Here is a 22,985-nt window from a genome sequence, read left to right as displayed (position 1 = left end):
TGAGGGGTAGCAATATCATATCATTATTTGTGTTTAAAATGTTATTCTGTTTTAAATTTGATACAGTATGTAAAAGTGGCTTAAATTGCGTATAGAAATAGTTGCGTATACAAATAGTTGGGAAGGCTTGCCCATCAATCAAATTAAACCTATTTCTGAAAATTATTTAGATGATAACCAGCCCCACATCAAGTTTCTCCGCTAATGACTTGGCAGACAGGCTTGTCGAAGATCCACCAAGTCTAAAGGGACGTGGAAAGGCTGAAAGGTTTTGCTTTGGCAGCCATTTTTGGGTCCTGACTCTAAATTTGGAATAGGCTAGTGTAGAGGGCTCGTACTTCATCTCCAAAAAGGTTTCCCTCTCATTCAAAGCTTTCTTCTTCTCTTCCTGGATTAAAGGTGTATTTACATTTAGCAACTTGGATGGCATTTTGACACATAATTACTGAGCAGACACATAAGGTTATTTCACTATATCCTATGCAAAGTACATTATAATACATGATGTTGGGTCTTGACCCTTAATTTGTTAAAGCCTGGTGTACAATTTCCCGTAGCTCATGCATCTCCAAAATGTTTTCCTCTACACTCAAAGCATTCTCCTCCCCTTTCTAGATATGATGCAAGATATGTTTATGGTTTTGATGGTTAGATTTCAGAATTTGGAGAACTAATCTTGGTATTTCTTGTTAATACATGAGTCTTGACGATGATACTGATAATCATCATCATTTTGGTCACTACAACAGTGATGTGAAATTTCAAGGCCACATCCACTTTTGGGTCCCGAACCTAAATTTAGAACAGGCTGGTGTACGAGCTGTCATACCTCATCTCCAGGATGGTTTTCTTCACACTCAAGGCTTTATCCTTCTCCTCCTGGATGCGTCGCCGTTTGAGGCAATAGTAGACGCAGCCCAGTACAATGACCATGCCGAAGAGACACCCCAGAATAGTCATTATATAGTGTGTGGTGGTGGATGGGTTGCTGCGGGGGTCCGCTGGTCCCACAGCCCGTGTGGTAAAGGACAGGCAAGTGTGGTTGTAGCGCTGGGTTTTCCCAACAGAGGCAACACAGTAGGTGTAGTTGGTGTGTGGCCGGAGTTTATCCAATGTTACCACCTCCCTCTTGTTATTCAGGGGCATAATGTCCGCCACGAAGGTGTGGTTGTACTGTGACATAACGTACATCTTACTGTATGGTCGTGGTATCTGAACCACCACTAAGGCGCTGAAGAGGGACACAGTCTGGAGCTTCATTGAGATCTGGTGGTTGTAGGTAGGGTGAGGGGTGGAGGAAAAGCTCGGCTGGTGGTACAAGCCGGGGTCCAGATTGTCCAAACCCATGCCGGAGCCATCCAGTTCTGGTCCGGTCGACGAAATGCCTGGAATGATCACGCCATCTTGACATCTGGTGGAAAGGATGACTCGGGCATTCCTCCCGTGTCCCAGTGAGGGGCCCAGAATGGAGTAACCATTGAGTTCGCGTGGGGTCTCACACTGGAGGCGGTCGTAGGTGTGCGTGACGTTGTTGAAGGCTTCCAGCCAGGTGAGGAAGCTATAGAGCTCGCAGCCACAGTGGAAAGGGTTCCCGGCTAGCTCGCACACCATTAGCCGGTTGAGGACTGTGAAGGTGGACGGGTCCAGGCGGGCCAGCTTGTTGGACGACAGGTCTAGGCTACTGAGGCTGGGGCTCTCCCAGAAGGCATTGGTGGCGATGACCTCAATGAGGTTGTGCTGAAGGAAGAGGCATTGCATCCGACCCAGGCCTCGTAACATACCCTCCGTCAGGTTTGTCAGCTTGTTGTAACCCAGCTGGAGAACCTGACAGAAACACAACACTGAAATCTCTCACAATCTTTACTACAACAACACAATAAAGAAGAGCAGTGCAAAACCTGAAGGTTGGCCTGTCCAGCAAAGGCCCCGTCCTCAATGTAGCTGATCTCGTTCTTGGTGAGGTTCAGGTCAGTGAGGTTGGTGAAGCGGTACATTGAGGTGAGGAGCACAGCTTTCAGCTTGTTCTCGTTCAGCCTCAGGTCATGAACCTGTAAGGTGAATCAAATCAAATTGCCTGTTAACCAAATGTGCTCTTCTCGAACATTGTTAGTAACCACCTACAAATGACCTTTAAATTAGGGGCTTGAGTGTGCTTTGAGGGGGGCTTTATAATCAACAGGGTTGGCCAGCTGAGTCCTACCAAGAGACGTACGACTCTAATGAGCTCTAAAACATACTTGGGCCGGAGCCTATCCCAGCTGCTTCAGGGTAAGAGGCTGGATAATCCTGAAACTGTTTGTCAATCGAACACGGGTAAAGATTACAGTATCTGGTAATCCCAGGCAGTCTTTCATCCAAGTACTAAAACCAACCCTTCTTAGCCTCCTAGATCATACGAGATTGCAAATTTTTAGGGTAGTATGGTTGTTATACAGGTAGACTGGAACCGATCCCATCTGATTATGGCTGAGAAGAGAGCTAAACCCTGAACGGGTTGCCAGTCAATAACAGGTAAATTTTACAGTGCCTGGTATCTCCCATCATAACCAGGCCCAACCCTGCTTAGCTTCCTCGATCAGACAAGATTGGGCGTACTCTGGCTAGTATAGCTGTAAAACATATGGGCTGGAGCTTATCCCATCTGACTTTGGCAGAGTGGTGGGGTAAAACCTAAATAGGTCACTAGTAAATAACAGACAAATATCACAGTGCCTGGTATCTCCCCTCACAGCCAGGGTCAACCCTGCATAGCTTTCTCCATCAGACAAGATCTCCGGCTAGTATTGCTATCGGTCCCCAAATTAACAAAAGAACGGGATTTTGCAATGGCCCAACCAGAGTCTAAATGTATATTCTATTACTAATTGTGGGGTTCCTAAAGGAGACCACAGACTCTTACCCAAGGAGACAAAATATTGACAAAAACTCAAACAAAATCAGAGATTAAGGGGTCGTAAAAGCAGGGAATGCTACCTACCGTGCTGTTAATGTGCTGGGGTATGGTCTCATAGGGGGGCTGGTTCTGACTGCAGATCGCCAGCCAAACATAGCCTTTGTCCCCCTCAATCAGCCAGCAGTCCCCGCTGACCACAGAGGGCAGCCGCAGGAACAACAATGCAGGGAGGAGCAGGAAATAAAGAAGTTTATCTTTCATTGTTGAGACAGAAAGTTGGCAAAAAAGATGAATCTTGGAGGATCTTGAAGGGGCTCAAGATGTGAGAAAGGTCAGGTGGTCTTCACAATGATTAGAAACCAGCTTTCATCAACCCCATTTTAGGTGTTCCACGTGCAAAGGTTCTGGAGATGGTCCCGCCAGCTGCTACTCATGGCCCAAGACCAGGCCACCACCGGACCCCCACAGAGAGTTCACAGCCTGTCTACAGCAACAGAGAAAACAAATTACAAAATGAATTAAAAACTGATATGCAATGGAAAATTGACTTTTTAGTGGCTTGTTTACAAATAGTTGAGCGCCCACCCATCAAGTGTGAAATTTAAAAAACAAGTAAATGTTTTGTGAGCTGGTTATTTCTGAAAATGTGTTTGTGACGTCAGGTTGTCTAATTTCTATAACTCCTCCCCCGCACTTCGTTTCTCGGCCCATGACTTATTAACTCGGCCAGGGGAAGGTCAGCCATTTATAGGCGACGTGATGCTTGTCGCTTTTTTGTCGCTCGAGATGTCAGAAAAGTTGAGAAATATGTAATTCGGCAGCTTGGCGATGCATTGCTACATCCACGAGGAAAAACATTCAAAATACGGTTAAATTTGCCAGTGGTAGCTTTGTGCAAGTGCTTTTCATATCAGAGTTTCCACAACTCTGATATGAATAGCACTTTTCAATCATCAACATTGAGTAGCCCATGCTTCGTTGCCTTGCTCTACCCCCAGTTGCCTTGATAACAAAACCTGTACTCAGTTTTCACACGAGAATCAACCACCTCCCGCAGCTCTCCCTAGCCCCATAAAACCAAGCAATTTACTCAAGTAAGCCACTCGTACAGCCTCGTTCTCTTGTGTCTCCTCGTTCCCAGTGTTCCTGACCCATGTCATTCCTGCCAGCCGCCTGTTCTGTCCACGCCGCCGCCTGCCAACACATCCAGGACCACCTCCATAACCTTTGCTCAATAAACTGTTCATCATTTTACATCAGCCTCCGCCTGCTCTTGGGTCCAGCTACTTCTCACACTTGACAAATGCTGAATTCATTAGCAGCTACGATGGCGGCATTAAATCTCAATCAAGCCTGCAGGTAAAACTATTTTTAATGGAAAGTTGGATTTTTACAGCGTGTAATTATTTATCGCCAACGTATCACAGGCGCACACGTTTACATACCGCGCTGCAATAAAAATGCAAATGGCGGCAACATTTTTTAGGTGATTTTAATTTATTTATTTTTTTCTCAAATGGGGAAGACGGGCCATGTAGCAAACAGAGGAGGCTCCTTGTAATTTGCATGTTTTAACAGGACGCTTGTTGACATTTAGCCGTTACCTTCCTCACAAGGATTAACCATGGATTAGCCGCTAATCCGCCATAAAATAAAATAAATGAGACTCATCGCGGTGTTGCAGACTGTTTTAATTTAGATTGCCTCTCGCAGTGAAGGTGAATGACAGGAGGACAAGATGACGATGGAGCTTTCAAGAGCACTCGAGAGAAGAAATGACACACTCAATCTCATATTTATTGATGCCTTGTTGCTCGTTCTTGCTTTCCAACCCCACCACAATGCTCTGACACACCTGGTTAAGGCAAATGGCCACCGCACACTTGTGGTTGTGGCTCAATAAATCAAGGGCTTGGACCATGTCCGTTCTGGCAGGTCCGTTCTTGAATCACCCTGGTTAATAATTTGAATCTTTGTACTGAATCAGGAATCACAAGGGCTCCATTAACCTGGTATCATATGAGTCATTTGGCAGGCTGATGTTGACTATACAGCTTGAGCTCGCAGACTCACGGAAAAACATCACTGACTCAGATGATTTCAGTGTTTCCAGAGGGTTCACTGACTCATCAAAAAGACTGCAAACTCAGATACTTCAGCAGAATCGGATGACTCACGCGAGTCAACAGATGCGCCGGAAACACCACAGCTTCAAATGGGTTGATAGAATCAGGTGACTGACTCAAGAAGTTGGACTCACTGGAAAAACTGTGGACTGTGGATACTTGGTCCCTTAACTCGTGTCAGCAGACTCATTGAAAATACTGCAGACTCAGAGATGATTTGCTTTGCTAACTGGCAGATTCAGATGATTTAGTTGAACGTGGCGACTGGCTCAAATTAACAGACTTACCAGAAACACTGCAGACTCAAATAATGTACCAATGTTTCCAGTGAGACTGCTAACTCAAGTACCCAATTCAACAATTAGCTGAGTGTGTTAACTTGAGTCAGGGAACCAAATCAAGTGACTCATGACTCAGGTGAATTGTGTGACTGACTTGGGGAACTCACCACAAACTCAGACGATTCGGTTGAATCGGATGTCTGACTTAAGTTAGCAAACTCCCCGGAAACACTGTAGACTCAGATGATTCTTATTCTGATTAACTGGGTGACTCACTCGAGTTGGCGGAATCACCGGTAACACTTCAGACTCCCCTGATTCCATTGAATGAACCAAATCATCTCAGTTTGCAGTGTTTCTGGTGAGTCAAACAACTTAAATCAGTTACCCGATCCAACTGAATCATCTTAGTCTGCTAACTCAAGTCATTGAACCAAATCCCCAGACTCATTGTTCGATTTAATCGGATGATTGACTTGTGTATGGTGGACTCACTACAGACTCAGATTATTCAGTTGGAAGGGGTGACTGATTTGAGTTGGGGTACTCACTGGAAATACTGCACACTCAAATGATTTGGTTAAATTACTCAAGTCAGCAAATTCACGAGAAACAGATGTTTCAATTGAATTGGGTGACTGACTCGAGTTAACTGATGCACCGGAAAAAGTGCAGCCTAAAATAATTTGGCTGACTGACTTGTAGTGAACTCAGCAGTTCAGTCAGGGGATTCATGGCAGACTCAGGTAATTTAGTGGAATCAAGTGACTGACTCGACTTAGAGGTCTGAACGGAAATACTGTGGAGTCCGATCATTTGGTTGATTGACTTGAGTGAGCAAATGTTCCAGAAACACTTCAGAGTAGGATAATTTGGTTCAATGACTCAAGTGAGCAGACTCATCGGAAACACCACACTTTTATGAGTCTGTTGAATCAGGTGACTGACATGAGTTAATGAACGGACCGGAAACACAGAAGACACGGATGATTTGGTTACTTGGCTCAAGTCAATGGACTCACCAGAAACACTGCAAACTGCGATGATTCAGTTGAATTGTGTGACTGACTTTGTTCAGCGGACTCACAAGAAACACCGCAAATTCACGGGGTGGACGAATAAGTAGACTGACTCAAGTCACTGAATCGAGTCAGCAGATGAACTGGAAACACCATGGACTCAGATAATACAGTTGAATCCGGTGACTGACTCAATTCATTGGATGCATGAGAACCACCACGTACTCAGATGATTCAAATCATAAAATCATAAAACATCATAAAACATAGACTGTCAGACCCATCTTTCCATTTTCCAAAAAATCAAAACAAATCTCTGAACCCAAAAGATTGCCCACCTCTGGTCATCAGAGAATCAGTTCCATGTTGTGATGACAGGATGTAACAATCCAGTGTCAAGCAGTAAATAGATCAGCGTGAAGCGTGTGAGTGATGTCTGGAGTTGTTGTTCTCTTTTCCCTCGATATGACAACAGTGATATTTATTCCGCCTCACCGCCGTGAACGATGAGTCCATTAAACGCTCAGTTGTTTACTGACTGACGTTCGCTCACCATGACGGTCATTAGTTTACTTTTATATCAGATCCATTCTGCCGTAATGATGCCGACTGTATGGTTCTGGGCGTTTTTATCACGGACTCTCGCCTTCTTGTCACTATGTATTGATTTAATACAACTTATCTGGTGTCTTGTCACCAAATCACAACCTGGCACCTTTTGTGTCACTCCCGCAGTGCTCTTTTATTGTCGTCGCTTTTATTTTGACAGGAAGCCCACAACAGGCTTATTTCGCTGCCTTTTCTTCTCTAAATGAGTTTCTTTTTGTGTTTAATTATTGTTTGTCACAGCAGTGCTTTAATTAAAAGTTTTCAGGCTATTTTTTATTCTTCTCCCGTCTCGACGCAAATGACAAGTTCCCCAAAGTGGCTGATGCGGTCCTCTGACAAAACAAAAATGTGTTTGGACTTGGTTGAGACTTGCTGGTCACTTTATTAGGTACACAGACGTATAGGATCTGATACAACTCTGATACTATGGTGTCTTTTTGTTTGCATTTGGTAAATATGTGCCTATTCCTATATTAAAGATGCCTGTAACCAACTGTCATATGCACTCTTTTAAAGAACTTTTGACTCCAATAAATACAGGTCTGATGTCAGCACTCTGTTCGAAAAAAGTAGCATTTTTGACTAGCCACGCCAGTTAAGACCCCAATGTAAATAGGGAATAAGAAAAATGTGGTGTTGTGCTTCAGTAAAGATCCTCACAGACTGGTTATAATGAAATGAATACAACATGACACCATTAAAAAAACAGACCAATCACAGTAGCTGAAGAAGAAAGAAAACAACCTCACTGTATATCCCCAGCCTACATTGGGCATCTCCATGCTTGTATTAAATATAATAAAAGACGATGGAATGGCCCAGAAAAAAACAGTTCATTATGCAGAATTAACTGGGGCTTTTGACTCTGTAAGGGAATTATGTTCTTTGTACTCATCTTTGCCAGACTCCAATCTTTCTTTGAGATTGCACCAGTATTATATACATATTTTTTAACACTGAAAGACTACAATGGATATAAAAAGTCTACACACCCCTGTTCGAAGATTTTTGTATTATTGAAAAAAATGAGAGGACGATAAATCATTTCACTTTTTTCAACATCAATGTAACTTATAACAAGAACAATTAATTAAAAAGAAGACATTGTCAAGAGGGGAAGTAAAAAAACAAAAACTGAGATTATGTGGGCGGCACAGTCAACGACTGGTTAGCACATCTGCCTCACAGTGCTGAGGACCTGGTTTCAAATCCGGCCTCGCCTGTGTTCTCCCTGTGCCTGCGCAGGTTTTCTCCGGGCACTCCGGTTTCCTCCCACATCCCAAAAACATGCATGGTAGGTTAATTGAAGACTCTAAATTGCCCGTAGGTGTAAACATGAGCGCAGATGTTTGTTTGTTTATATGTGCCCTGCGATTGGCTGGCGACCAGTTCAGGGTGTAGCTGGGATAGGCTCCAGCACGCCCACGACCCTAGTGAGGATAAGCGGTACAGAAAATGAATGAATGAATGAGATTATGTGGTTCCTCGATTGTGGACAACCTCTTATAACTGGGAATGTGGCTTGCGCCTGCCACCATTTAAACTGTTTCTGATTAACCCAAATAAATTCAGCTGTTTTAGTAGCTGTTTTCCAACAATTCAATTCAGTCCAATCCAATCTAACTTTATTTTTTAAGCACTGTGCACTAAACTGCTGTACAGAGCAATCGATAAGTAACACTAGAGACAAAGTTAATATAAAAAACAAAGGTTGTTAAGGAAATAAAATTAAAAGCCACAAAAGGAGCAATCAAATCAATAGGAATTCAAAAATTATAAATAAGTCAACTCTGACCGAGTGTCAAAGACCAAAGAGAAGAGATGCGTTTTAAAAAGGGATTTTAAAAACAGGTCAATAGGTGGTCTGTCTGATGTGGCCTTTTACAATTCTGGGGCTGCAGCAGCTTCAGCCTCTGAGCTTCAGTCTGATTTTTGGCACATTCAGTTTTACCTGACCTGAGACAGCCAGTGGGCTCGAAAAGGTGTAGGGGCTCAGATAGGGTAGGCTTGGGCAAGAGTCACACAGTAAAACCCAGTCTAGCTATGGGCCACAGAGAGCTTCTATAGCATCAGAGTGATCATACTGTTCAAAGGTATCAGTCAGGAGAATGGGTACAAAAGAATTTCCAACACAGTGAAAACAGTCATCATCAAGTGGAGAAAATATGGCACAACAGTGAAATTATCAAGAACTGGACGTTCCGCCAAAATTGATGATGAGAAGAAAACTGATAAGAGATTTCTGCCAAGTACAGGCATTTTAGTACATGTGACAACAATCAGTGTTAGCACAAAAACTTCAAACTTCTGCTAGAAAGCAAAAAATATAAAAAAGATCTCAGGAAAAGACTACAAGAACACCTGAACTTTATTTGGGGTTAATCAGAGGCACTTTAAATGGTAGCAGGCGTGTTCTGACTCACATTTAACGTGTGTTTAAATGTGATTGGATAATTCTCAACACAGCCACATCCCAGTTACAAGAGGGTGTGCACACTTGTGCAACAACACTACCACAGCTGACTATTTTTACCTCCTCTCTCTAAAATGTTTTTTTTTTTTCAGATGAGTTGCATAGATTATAGATCACATTATTGGTGAAAAAGTTTGAAAAGGATTTATCTTGGATTCTTTTATCACAAAAACCTGGCTTTTGAACAGGGGTGTGTCAACTTTTTGTATTCATTCTAGAAGTAAGATGTTTGTCTTTCGGGTAGAGCGAGACTCAGCTTCAAGATGGCATTTCAGATTCAGATCAGATTCAGAAAACTTTATTTTTTTCCCCATGGGGAAATTAAGGCAGAGGGGTTTCGCCTGTCTGATTTTGATCCGCTTCAATACCTTCCCGGTTATTTCAACAACACAAACACAGAATGGCTGTGTCATCCCGCAGCTAAAACAAAAACAGAAAATTCTTTGCAGTGTGCCAAAACCGGCGTTTAACAGCATCGCTATTTTTCAACTGATTCAAATAGACAAAATGTGCTCCACTTAGTTGTAGAATTTACTCAATATCTAATCAGAATATTTGCTTGATCTCTGGAGATATCCGTGATATGCTGCGATGTATTAACCAGTATTGAAGTCCTTAGTTCTTTCCTTTGGTTGGCGTTTAATCACAGAAATATGCAATTTCAAGCATTATTGTGCGACAAACGACTTGGAATAAGATCGCTATTTCTGAAGATTAAGATATAATTGAAAGCAAATTGTGCGCCATGTTCCCGAGGGGTGTGCTATTATTTTCCTCACAGCAAACATTTTTAACTGTCGAAACGTTTTTTTTCTACAAGACCAAAGGCACAAGCACATAGAGTACATCAAAGTATTTCCCAATTTATTTATTTTTTGCTACGTTTTCTTTTGTCTTTATTGAGACTGAGAAGCTCTCCACTTCATAAGGTACAGTTCCAGGAGATGCCATATGAGAATGCTGCTGCGTTCCCAGTTACTTCCCGTCAAACAGCTCTGTTCAAAGCAAAGCATATACAAGCTGTAAGCGATATGTTGAGGACTAGGAATGCTCTGAGGAGGCTTGAAAGCAGAAAAAGAGGCGAGAAAGGAGCATGAAATTGGATTTGAAGGTGCAGCGCGACGGCTTTTTCAAGGAGAGGATCGCGCGCACCTAGCGCAAACTGGCTCGAATTCAAACGGCTTCCTGTTGTTGTCACCAGATGTCATTACGAACTTGTGGATCAGTCAGGTCTGTCCGTATAGTTTGATTTGTGTTCACAATAAAAAAACATTTTAAAAAAACACATCACAACAACCCATATGCAACGTCGCAAGAATGTAAACAGGACGAAGCTCGTGCTGCTATCAAACATCTACAAAACAAGGCCGAAAATATGAATATCACGCATATATGTGTGCTAACTGCTAAAATGCTAAACCAAAGATATTCCATATTCACTGCGTGAACACAAAAGTGGAGATTGTTTACAAACCTATTAAATGTTTTGGACCAAACAACAAATGTGAACGTCAAATATTAAGCATACACGTGTGCTAACTGCTACCTCCTAACATGCTAAACCAAAGACATTACCATGCATTTTTTACAGTGTGAACACAAAAATGGAGATTGTTTACAAACCCTTAAGTGATTCGGACAAAACTAGAGTTACTACTGAACTACTTCAAGGGTACAAATCTACAGATAATAACATTTTCTCATTCTTCCCCATTTCATGTCAAAGTCAGCAAAGGCTGGATGACCAGATGTCTTGAAAATCTTACTGTATCTAAGGGATTATTCTGTGGTGTGGGGTGCATTAAGTGATCTTTTCTGTGGTGTGGGGTGCATTAAGTGATCTTTTCTCCCTAACCTGCTCGGTCCGGACCGCCGTGGATAAATCTTTAGCCTCATGGCATAATTGCCAAAGTCATTTTTGACTGTCTCAATATAAAAAATACCAATGTGTATGTTGAAAATTGCGTGTTTTCTTTATGTCTGTGTAGATTCTCAGTCATTCAGGTCATGGTAATCTGCTGAAGTTAAATCGAGGTAAGTGGACTCTTCTTGTTTGTTGAAGTTTTTTCTTGTTTTCGGACAACATACAAAAATGACTTTAGCCATTAATTATATTCATGAAATGTTAAAGTTGTTCAATATTTGCACATTCCTATGTTCCTATATCTACGGGAGAGAGCTCAAGAGAGGGGGGGTTAGAGCGCGCAAGATCGCTTCCACCGTGAGCACGGCACAGTCAGCATCTCACCCGCCTTCTGCACCTCCGACTGCCCCTTCATCAGCCCCCCCCCCCACCCCCCCACTGCACCAGATGAGCCCATGCAACTAGGTAACACACGACTAGACCCTCAGGAACATCAGCGTCGCGTCACCCAGCGCAGCGACTGTGTATTTATTGTGGTAAACCCGGTCACTTCATCGCTCAATGCCCCTTACGCCCAAAAGACCAGGCTCACCGCGCCCCGAGAGCACCGTGGTGAGCCAAACTACTACTTCCTCAAGCTCTTCTTCCCATATGACTGTTCCCGCTTGCATTCTTGGTGTCACAATACACCCGTAATTGCCCTCATTGATTCTGATGCAGACAACATTTTCATTCATTAAGGACTGGCACTCCAAGTGCCTCTCCAACCACTCCCGTGTCCCAAGAAAGTTACAGCCCTAGATGGGCGAGTCATATCACCTGTCACCTGTATTTATATGGTTTGAGCGTGGCGCGGGAGCCGTTCGCTGTCTCACTCGCTTCAAGCCAGGAAATGTATTTTTCGCCTGGGTGAAAGCTTAAGTGCATTTTGATTGACTGTAAGCTGTGATGTTGCAACAGCAATGAAAAATTTGAATCGCGGCAAAACCTGTGGCAGACTTATCGCCATTCATGAAAACAGTTGCAAAACCACACACACTGCGCAACAGTTCAGTCGGGTTCAGAAGCGTCATTCGGTGAGTGACAACCTTAAGGGAACGTTAGCCGTTTATTAAACACAGCGGCACACATTTTTCAGCCTGTAGCTGACTACAGACACTTACGCACATACTGTATCAACATTTTTTGATTGACAGGCCAAGATTGAGCACAGCATGTTTCCAGCGCCTTCACACACGCCCACACGTCGTAAAGATGGAAGGTGGGCTCTATTTTTCATGATTTTTTTAGCCTTATTTTATATACTTGGTGATTTTTTTTTTTATAAATCATGTGTGATGTGTCAAATTTACAAGACATTTTCTGTCCCTTTACAAGGTCTTCAACAAATCGCATTTCAAATTCATCCTCACAGGGCCAACCAATGACGTCAGCACTTTTCTGTCCCAAGATTGGTTTCGCACCTGTAAAACACACCTGTAGTGATCTACACACGTTAATACATTTAATAATCAGCATCTAGGTGAATATGATGGATTTTTATTTACTTGTAAATGTTTTATGTTTTTGCCAGTTTATTAGATAAATATTGCTAGTGAACTGATCCAACTGATGTATTTGGCACCATGGCGAGCTGTATACACTTTTTGCATACAGTACTATTGACATTTTCTATAATTGTGATGTAATAGTGGTGGGTGGTACTATGAGGCGGATTAAGATGCATCAGTCTCCACTAAAGGCCCAGTTACCCAATCCAGGACCCGCCACTGCCACATATTATAATAAAAGCATTAAGCACATGCTTGAAAAAATCCGTTAAGATGTAAAAAAAAAATCGCTATGTGCACCCTATAGACTACGGAGTACTTTAGGATCTCTGATTGATGGATACTGGTTCAATTAGCGTTCCGGGTCACCCATCGGCATCGGCCTCCCAGAGTATCCATGTTTTGTAAAGGCTCAAGAAGTGGCCCCCCCCCCCCTTCCTCCCGGGATGTGACATTATTCTCCTCCTACCAGTTCTGGACTGTAGACTGTTATTTCCCACGAGGCCGAGCTCTGAAATGAACCGCAAAGGCAGTTCGCTGTTCCTCGCTGTTAATCTCACAACAAGTGTACGAGCAGCCGTTTCTTACAGATGGAGGACGTTGTGACATTTTTTTCTCCCCACCCAATCTCGCCACAGCCTCACACTCTTGCTCACTAATCTACAGTATATAATCACACAAGTAGCTAGCGGAGGCAGAGATGTGAAAGGGGAAAAAAAAGCAAGAGAAAAAGCAAACATGAAGCTTTCACATCTCCCTAGCTCTGTGTTATATGCAAAAAAATAAATAAAAATAACTAGTGAACTGATGATATGCATATTTACCGCAACAGGGACCTTGATTAGCATATTTGAGAGCAGCCGTCACATGTAACTTCAAGCCGCGACAAACGGCATGCAATAACTTCGCCGTTTCTCAGATCAATTCAGTTCAATGCATAGTCGTGGTTCGGCATTTGCAAATTCACCTGTGTGTGGATTTTTGTTCGAACTTAACCTCCGTTATTCCATCCATCCATTTTCTGAGCCACTTCTCCTCACAAGGGTCGCGGGAGTGCTAGAGCCTATCCCAGCTATCATCGGGCAGGACGCGGGGTACACCCTGAACTGGTTGCCAGCTAATCGCAGGGCACATACAAACAAACAACCATCCGCACTCACATTCACACCTGGAGGACAAGTTAGAGTCTTCAATTAATGCATGTTTTTGGGAAGTGGGAGGAAACCGGAGTGCCCGGAGAAAACCCACGCACACGGAGAACATGCAAACTCCACACAAGCGGGGCCAGGATTTAAACCCGGGTCCTCAGAACTGTGAGGCAGACGCTCTAACCAGTCGCCCACCGTGCCGCCAACCTCCGTTATTGACGTAAAAATTGGCCAATTTGTTTTTTTTCTGTAACATGCCAAAAAAGTCTGAAATTGATTTATTTAACCTACACACACTCGCTCCTCCACAGCCGAGATTTACACTACACGAGTGAAGGAGAGAAGCACAACACAATCCTCCATTAACCAGTCCATCCATCCATCCATTTTCTGAGCCGCTTCTCCTCACAAGGGTCGCGGGCGTGCTGGAGCCTATCCCAGCTATCATCGGGCAGGAGGCGGGGTACACCCTGAACTGGTTGCCAGCCAATCGCAGGGCACATACAAACAAACAACATTCACACTCACATTCACACCTACGGGTAATTTAGAGTCCCCAATTAATGCATGTTTTTTGGGATGTGGGAGGAAACCGGAGTGCCCGGAGAAAACCCACGCAGGCACGGGGAGAACATGCAAACTCCACACAGGCGGGGACGGGGATTGAACCCCACTCCTCAGAACTGTGAGGCTGACGCTCTAACCAGTGGGCCACCGTGCCCCCCCAGGCCAGCCAACCCCCCCCCCCACTGCCCCACGCAGGCAGGGGCAGGCAGGGCGGAGGGGCAGGGCACCCGGACCGTGAAACAACGCTGACGTGCTGAAACATGGTCCGACACCCGCAGTCCACCGACCCCATACCAGTCCACCAGGAACCCCTGATATGTATGGGTGCCCAGATGTGACGAGTGAAAAAAATGCATACAGTGAGAGGTGTGAGTGTGTGGTAGGTGAGTGATTAAGAGGCATGGCTCCTGCAGGTCGGGCCCATCGGGCGGGACAACCACAGACGAAGCGGGCCGCCCCACCTAGCCCCGCAGCACCGACCCCGGGACCCCCCTGCCCCCTCCCCCCCAAAAAACAGGGACGAAAACTCCACAGCAGGCCCCACAGCCAGCAGGGGACAAACCGGGCCCCCCACGAGAAGAGGAAGAAGCGACCGCAAGGACGGAAGGAATGGAGAGAAGAGGAGGAAGCAGGCCCGAGGAGCGACAGGGGGCCACCACCAGCAGCCAGAGCGGGGGACCCAGGCGGGCGCCAGCGGGCACCGCCCCAGCACCCACGGAACATGGGCGAGTCACCATCACACCATCAATGCTCTCCGGGAGGTCAAGCCAATGATCCCCCCGCCATAAACCCCGACACCGAGATCGGGAAGGATCGTGATCAAACGCGCACGAAGGAGCGCGAAGGTTGGGGGGTTAATTTATCGGTTTTAATTACTGCTCTCTGTCTCGGCGGCACCACCACCGGGCTTTGAGTTTCTTTTTGAGGTTGACCTTTGCACGGAAATGAGAATGAAGGGGATGATGAAGAGGAGCTGAGGAATGAACTCCACTTTAATCTTTCAACAGGACAGCAGAAGAAGAAGAAGAAGAAGCAGCACCAGGATGGCTCCTTAATGAAAGTGTATTACAGTGAAAACTTCATTCCAAATTTCAACAAATTTGACCAATAATTTTCTAAAGTTGCACAAAACTGTCGTCACACAAGACAACCCGAGACATCGGCGTACCTTAATGGAGTTCAGTTCAGCGAGCCTGAAAGAATGAAATTTGTGCACGATATGGAAATTAAAAAAAAAATAACATGACTAAAAGAAAATGTTACCGAATGCAAAATAAAATGTAAAATACATTTTTAACAATGAAATAAAATACAAAATACAAAGTAAACAAAATGCATTGACATAAAATATAAAAGAGAGAAAATGCACAAAAATAAAATGAAAAATGTCATTTTGTGTGTGTGTGTAAAATAAATAAAATATCTAAAAATAAAAACAAGAAAACACATTTTGATCTGATAAACAAATGTTATACTTACAAAATGATATTATATAGAAACAAAAAATGTAAAATAAAATATAAAATAATAATCCATTGTTACAATGATTGTATTTAACAAAAGTAAATAATAAAATGTTAAATATATTATATATTATTGTTTAACGAAGAGGGTGACAAAAAGGAAGAGAGAAGAAGAAAGCTAAGAAAAGGAAGAAGGGCAATAAGAAAAAGAAAAAGAAGCACCAATTCCTGTCCAGGATGCTGATGGCTCCTTAATGAAATGGAAATAGAGTCCAGCCTTTTAACGCCAAATGTCCAAAATAGACCAATAAAAAGACACTAATTTAATCTTGCACAAAACTTGGGGCTTTGAACCAATTGTATGATTGTATATTGTATGCCAGTTAAATATTTGTATCCATTCATTTTGTATGCTATTTCTTCTGTTACTTCCTATGGGTAAAAATTGTTTCTGCCGTCCTGTACTGTTGATTTAACAAGTGTTCGGGAGGGCCATCAAGACTCTTGAGAAGCACTCCTGCGCCTTTGAAGGGATCTAAGACATGAAAGCCCTGGCCTTTGTTCTTGAGGACACGAGCGCTCCTTTGATGGCATCCAATGGGAGATGACGACATGACGTGGAAACAAAAGATGGACTTCCCGGCCTCTTGCTTCAATCGCCAACGAAGGATAATTCAGGCTTTCATACTGGGAAATAGTGAGCCGAGTCAATACATCGCAGCGTAACATGGGAATCCCCTGATAGCCCCCGCGCACCCTACTCCCTTTAAGATGATGTCCCTGCATTACCATACAAACTCTGGTGATGCTGGGACAGCATATAGACAAAACAAAATGCAAAAGTAAAGCATACTGTAAATTATAAATAAATTATCAATCAAATAAAATGACGTAAAACAATAGCAGTATACAAAATATATACAATTAAAACATATAATGTTTAATTAACTATAAAATAAATAACTGCAACTGGGCTCTCGCGACCCTAGTGAAGATAAGCGGTACAGAAAATGGATGGATGGATAAAGTAAATAAAATAAAAATACACAAATACTATACACACACACACACCGGGTAGTTGTTGTTTTTTTTTACCATGTACGTTCCTTTACGTTAAGCGTGGATGGATAGGTGAAATGTGGTGCAGGTTGCTATGAGGTCAGTGATCAGGTCAACGCTTACACCAGTGCAAAGGTGAGTGAGGAGACTCTGACTGGTGTGCTCGGCAGAACATTTTGCTTCAAAAGTCACCCTAATGGGATTCTCGAAAAAAAAAAAACAGAGGTAATTTGCATATAGAGCAGCGCTAAACTCTCTTTACAAAGAAGCTCAACAAGTTTAAGCACAATGTGGTACTATGTGTAGTAGTAGCACCTGTGATCAATGGCGATGAATCAAAATTCAAATGTGTGATTTATCTGATTTTTTTTAAATAATTGATTGACACCCCTAGTATTAATATCGAATACATTGAAAATAAAAATACATACAAAATGACATATACAATATGAAAGAAAATATACAGTAAATATAAAATAAATAGAATTAGATAGAACAAAAACAAACACTAAATATGTAATATAATTATATATATATAAGCAAAATATTACAATATATATTACAAGATATAAAATAAAATAGGAAATAAATAAAAAAATAATATTTTGATTTGAATATAGATTATAGAAAATAAAATTTTAATTAATACATACAATATAATAAAATATAATTATTACAATACAATATTAAATAAGTTCATTGTGAAATAGTCGCCAGTCAATCACAGGGCACATAAAGACCGACAACCGTTCACACTGAGCGGCTCAGTCTATCAAATAAAGCCCAGCAACATTCAATTCAGTGTTTGGGAATCTCACCACTTGTATAATATCAAATCACAAAATGTAGCATGAGTTTTGCTTTTTGGCTTTGATGTACGGTCCATTCATCCAAGCCTCCCTCCACCGCCCCCCCAAATGTCTCGCAGTACCCGAACAGCCTCAGTGAGCGTCCACTTATCGCAACCTTTTCTGTCTGTATATTCACCCAGAGGCCGCTAACCACCTCAGTGTCTCAAACACTCGATTAAGTCAGGAGGTGACGTCCTGTCCTGAGGGAGGCGCGCATCCAAATAACAAATGCGTCAACTTGAAAACATCCATCCATTTTCTGAGCCGCTTATCCTCACTAGGGTCGCGGGATTGCTGGAGCCTATCCCAGCTATCTTCGGGCAGGAGGCGGGGTACACCCTCAACTGGTTGCCAGCCAATCGCACGGCACAGAAACAAACAACCATTCGCACCCACAGGCAATTTAGAGTCTTCAATGAACCTGCCACGCATGTTTTTGGGATGTGGGAGGAAACCGGAGTGCCCGGAGAAAACCCACGCAGCCACGGGGAGAACATGCAAACTCCGCACAGGCGGGGCTGGGGATCGAACATCAGGCTATTTTATGTCTTATAAGTTTACACTATAAGATTGTCCTTAGCTCTGAGGTGTGTTAAGAGTTGGATTCTTCCCGTTCAAAACGGGCTGGGGCCAGTCTTAAACATTAAACGTGTTCAATACGTACGACCAAAAATCTTCATGTGTGTGCGGGGAAAGCCGACTACTCACGAGTCATGTCTACGTAAATTGTGATGTGAAACGGAATCTAGCTCATCAAGAAGTGAACTGTCACCTGACTGAGATACAAGGAAGCGGTTACAAAAAAATAAAAATAAAAAAGTCCTACCCAACGTCATTGTTTGTGTAAAAGTGGACTTCCCAGATGGCAAGAAGTACTTTCCAAAGCAAGTTGCTTTTGACAACAAACCATTCTGCAACACAGCCTTCGGTAACACTCAGGAAACATCAGTACACCATATCAGGAAACATTTCTTCTTCATTTTTGTTAGCTCTCGTGTGATCAGGTGAGATTTACAGTATGCCTTGGAGGACTTGTTACAAGATTGGAACATAATCTTTGTGTGTGTGGTGTTCTATGTTGAGATTATCGAAGCACACCACACATAGTACGACCAAAATTGTCAAATGACAGAATTTTTTATCTTCACGTGTGAGGTCTGTAAGGGATAGACAATCTTTTAAGATTTGAAAAATCCTTATGCTTGTACCAGGCCTTACAGTACAAGCCATGGTCCGCAGAGAGCTTCATTGTTCCAAGATATCATCCGGAACAAGGATACACGAGAATTTCCAAGGCATTAAATATACCAGGAAACACAGCGAACAGTTGGGTTGGCATTTGAATGATTCCCCTTCCTTGTTTCGATTCCGGTTCCAAACGATTCTCGATTCTGATTCTGTTGGTGGTCGGGGGAGTACAAATTATAGCCTGGGGGCTATTTCAGGCCTACCAGTGGCATGTAATGGGGAGGATGCTTCCAAACGGGCTTCAGTGGGCAATGGGCCTCGCCTCCGTTGACGATTGGTTGACGGTGGCATAAAATACATCTCTTCGCCCCGGGCAGCAGCAGAGCTTTGCACACCACTGCGGCCTGCCATAAAAAAGTTTTTTGCCAAAAATAAACATTTGACACGGCCCGTGTCATTTGCCATCATTGTACTATTGGACTTACTTTCCACACTGGCAGGCAAGGCAGGAAAAGAAAAGTTCGTTCTCATCTCTCACCTCGTTTTCAACCAATCACACATCATTCGGTAAGATGTGAAACCAAGCTCAGCTTACCAAAGAATATATGCTTGTGAATATTAGTATATTGTCTATCTACATGTATTGTTGGACTGTTTTCAACTTCAATTAAAAAAAAAAAAAAAAAAAAACAAGTTTTTTTTTTTTTAATATATAATTTAGTGTGGGAACTATAAAAAAAAAAAAAAAAAAAAGAAAAAACAAACAAAAAAAGGCACCTCCGGGGGACCAATTACACACCAGCAGTGGCGCTAAAATAAGGATCAATTGCACTTCCTGAGTCGATTTGTCAGTCTCTCATTTGTGGACATTTTAATGACCAAACTATGCTATGTGCCTTTTGTGTTAGCAAGAACACCATTGATTTTGAGCAACAGCTCACACAATATGAAAATAACACTATTGATTTTAAAGAATGGTAAATGTTGGACTGTCAGTAACCAATTTATCTCAGCTGTCAGTTGACTTTCAGGCTTTTGGGAGCTATTGTCTTACAGTTGTGCAAGAACCCTATTTATTTTGAACATCACCCACACAAGGTTGCAAGCATAGTACTGATTTTGAAGGAACCAAGATTGCTGAGGTTCTTTAAAGGTGAGATGTGTCCCCTTGTTACAATTTTCAGCTGATTTTCAGGCTTGTAGGGAATATTGTACCACACCCAAACAGGAACCCTATTGATTTTGACCACCATCTCTCACCAAATGGCAAGAATACTATTGATTTTAAAGGATGTTAAATGGTGGATTGTCATTATCTAGCTTTCAGTTGATTTTCAGGCTTTTGGAAACTATTGTCCTTTGGTCGACGAAGAACCTTGTTGACTTTGAACAACATCCCACACAAGATGGCAACCATAGTATTGATTTTTTTAGGATCCAAGATGGCTGATGTAGTAAAAAGGTGACACGTGTTCCCTTGTCACAACTTTCATCTGATTTTCAACCTTGTTGGTTCAGATCATCACCTGCCACCATGGGGACCCAGGCGGAAACTGTGTTGATTTTTTTTAATGAAAACTATTGGGCAAAGAAGATCATGGGTTGTTAAACGTGCCTCGTCAGCACTCAACAATACGTTGGTAAAAACACTATTCATGTTCATTCATCTTTTTAGAATCGATTATAGATATTTCGTCGAATACTCGAATAATCGCCGCCACCCCCTCAAAAACAACCAAAACAAAACAATTATATATATATATATATATATATATATATATATATATATATATACATATAATTAATTTTGTTTTAATTTTTTTTTTTTTTTACTACTAACAATTATTATCATTTCTGATTAATGGACTTCTATCCTTGAACTTCATATGTTGGTACTGTGTGTATGGTATAAACTGTACAGAATTTGAGACAACAAAATCAGCCTTTGCCAAACGGTTAGCATTAGTGATTAGCATTAGCATGCTGGCGATTACCGTTTTAGGTTAAAAAAAACAAAACAATGATTTGCAAATCATGTTCAACCCATATTTAATTGCAAGGAGTTGGTTAAGATCATCACCTCCGTTACACTGAGCCCAACCGACACTTACAAACAACAAAAAACGAAAACCAACAGGTAAGTAAAACACACAGACAACTATTATTATAGGGAAACACAAAAACATCTAACATTACAATTCACACATAATTACCGCATGTACAACATGTCGTTAGGCATGACGGGAAGTTTGCGTCCACTTCTCCCCCTGCTACCGTATGAACTGTAAATATTCAAATTGCCATATTGTACCGACGCAAAAGACGGAAGGAACTACTGTGTGTCGCTCAAGTTCAATATTCTAGTGGGGTCACAAAGTTCCCATGCGCATGGCAAGCGACAATCAGAACCAAGAAACAATTACTATGAACTATAAAGGAAATACTTCTTGTCAAAATTTGTTGTGAGGCAACTTGATGAATTCTCGTTGATGTCAGCTTGAGTTAATTGCATGTGTCCTTGGAAAAAAGGGCTCCACAGTCAGGAGTCCCTGGACCCAAAAAGATTGAGAAAACCTGTCCTAAACATTGAAATACTAATGGCTAAAAATGAAGCGCTGTGAGGTTCCCACAAGGAAAAGCTTTTAGGAATGGTGTTAAGAATACACAGAGCTAGTAAACAAATCGCAAACCTACTCCAATTGAGGCTTGAAAACAGCGCCCAGTAGTTGACATTGTCGCTCGTTCTCCTCTTTTGTGCCACCAAGTTCCCCTCCACGTACTCTGCTGTCGTTCTTTCAAAAGCTACAAATAGTTCTTCGACGGCCGTACTTGGTCGTGGATTCCGCAATGCTCTCAGCACATTTTCACGATAATCACGTTCACGATACTTTATACTTACATTTGATCTCTGCTGAGTGATGTATTGATCACGAACGTGTCTATGTTAGCGGCTAGCAAGCTGTTTTGCTTGGGAATAAAACACATACACACCTCCATATAAAGTCTGCCATGCGTAAATCCTATGCATTATTTCCTAGTATCAGTACAATCGATTGATTACCTTTTAAAACGATTTAAATCAATATATTTTTATCCAGAAGGCTAACTTGCCGAGCACAAATCCATCCAATTGGATCGTAGGAATATAAACACACCCATTGCAACCATTTACCATTTTAAATCAAATAAAAATGTAAAACAAATATTAGTCCAACAAAATAAAATACAAGTACAACTGCATGTAAAAAAAGTTAAATTAAGCGCAATAAAAACAAAAATACTGAATTTAAAGTAATTTAAGTAAGTAATTTAAACGATTTAATTTCAATAAAAACACACAAAATGATCAAGATCAAGAAAATAAAATACCAAACAAAATTAAATACATTTAATTTCAATAAAAAAGATAAATACATAATTTATTATGATTTTCTTTCTTGGCCCTCCCTCATTCCACCACACTGACAAAAAAAGTAAGTATTTATTCCGTATTACCACCACTATACTCATTTTATTTTATTTTTCATGTATTTACATACTTATTTACTAATGGATGTATTTATGCAGGCTAGTATCCATCTCTCATTGAGTAAGCAGCATGACAAGCATGCATATGTCAACAGAAGTAAAGTGGCCTCGTGTAAACGCCGCAAACTTTCTGTCACGAGCAAGCTGCATAATCGGACGCGACGTCTGAACTTCAGACGCACTCGACACACTCGTCACGTCAAGACGAGGAAGAAGAAGAAGAAAAATGCGGATGCAGAGGAAAACGGCCAGTCCTGTCCGGACCGTGCGTGTCGATGAGATGTGAGGGCACGTGGCATCAATACGGAGATCCTTTTGCAAATAGGGCACATGCATGCATTTCAAAACATATTCAAAATTCATTTG

At 42.1% G+C, this 22,985-nt stretch overlaps 1 protein-coding gene and 2 long non-coding RNA genes across 4 annotated transcripts in view; 2 read left to right on the top strand and 1 right to left on the bottom strand.

Annotated features, from left to right (window-relative positions):
• The window catches only part of LOC133476808 (protein phosphatase 1 regulatory subunit 29-like), a 121,507-nt gene that overhangs the window by 2,768 nt on the left and 95,754 nt on the right, over window positions 1-22,985 (bottom strand). For both annotated transcript variants that reach the window (XM_061770699.1, XM_061770698.1), the window contains 3 exons: window positions 2,978-3,377; window positions 1,899-2,048; window positions 830-1,824 (listed from right to left, as the gene is read on the bottom strand). In XM_061770699.1, the coding sequence (XP_061626683.1) occupies window positions 830-1,824; window positions 1,899-2,048; window positions 2,978-3,154 (1,322 nt within the window). In that variant the 5' untranslated portion in view covers window positions 3,155-3,377. The remainder of the gene's footprint in view (window positions 1-829; window positions 1,825-1,898; window positions 2,049-2,977; window positions 3,378-22,985) is intronic.
• LOC133477301 (uncharacterized) lies at window positions 10,376-11,627 on the top strand. Its single transcript, XR_009788286.1, has 3 exons — window positions 10,376-10,631; window positions 11,390-11,435; window positions 11,577-11,627. It is a non-coding gene; the product is annotated as an uncharacterized LOC133477301 (long non-coding RNA).
• Window positions 11,623-12,828, top strand: LOC133477302 (uncharacterized). Its single transcript, XR_009788287.1, has 3 exons — window positions 11,623-11,730; window positions 12,462-12,526; window positions 12,680-12,828. It is a non-coding gene; the product is annotated as an uncharacterized LOC133477302 (long non-coding RNA).

The sequence above is a fragment of the Phyllopteryx taeniolatus genome, chromosome 4, assembly GCF_024500385.1.
Source record: "Phyllopteryx taeniolatus isolate TA_2022b chromosome 4, UOR_Ptae_1.2, whole genome shotgun sequence".
NCBI classification, from domain to species: Eukaryota; Metazoa; Chordata; class Actinopteri; order Syngnathiformes; family Syngnathidae; genus Phyllopteryx; species Phyllopteryx taeniolatus.
Note: the sequence above shows the minus strand (reverse complement) of the source record. Positions and strands in the feature narration are given on the sequence as shown.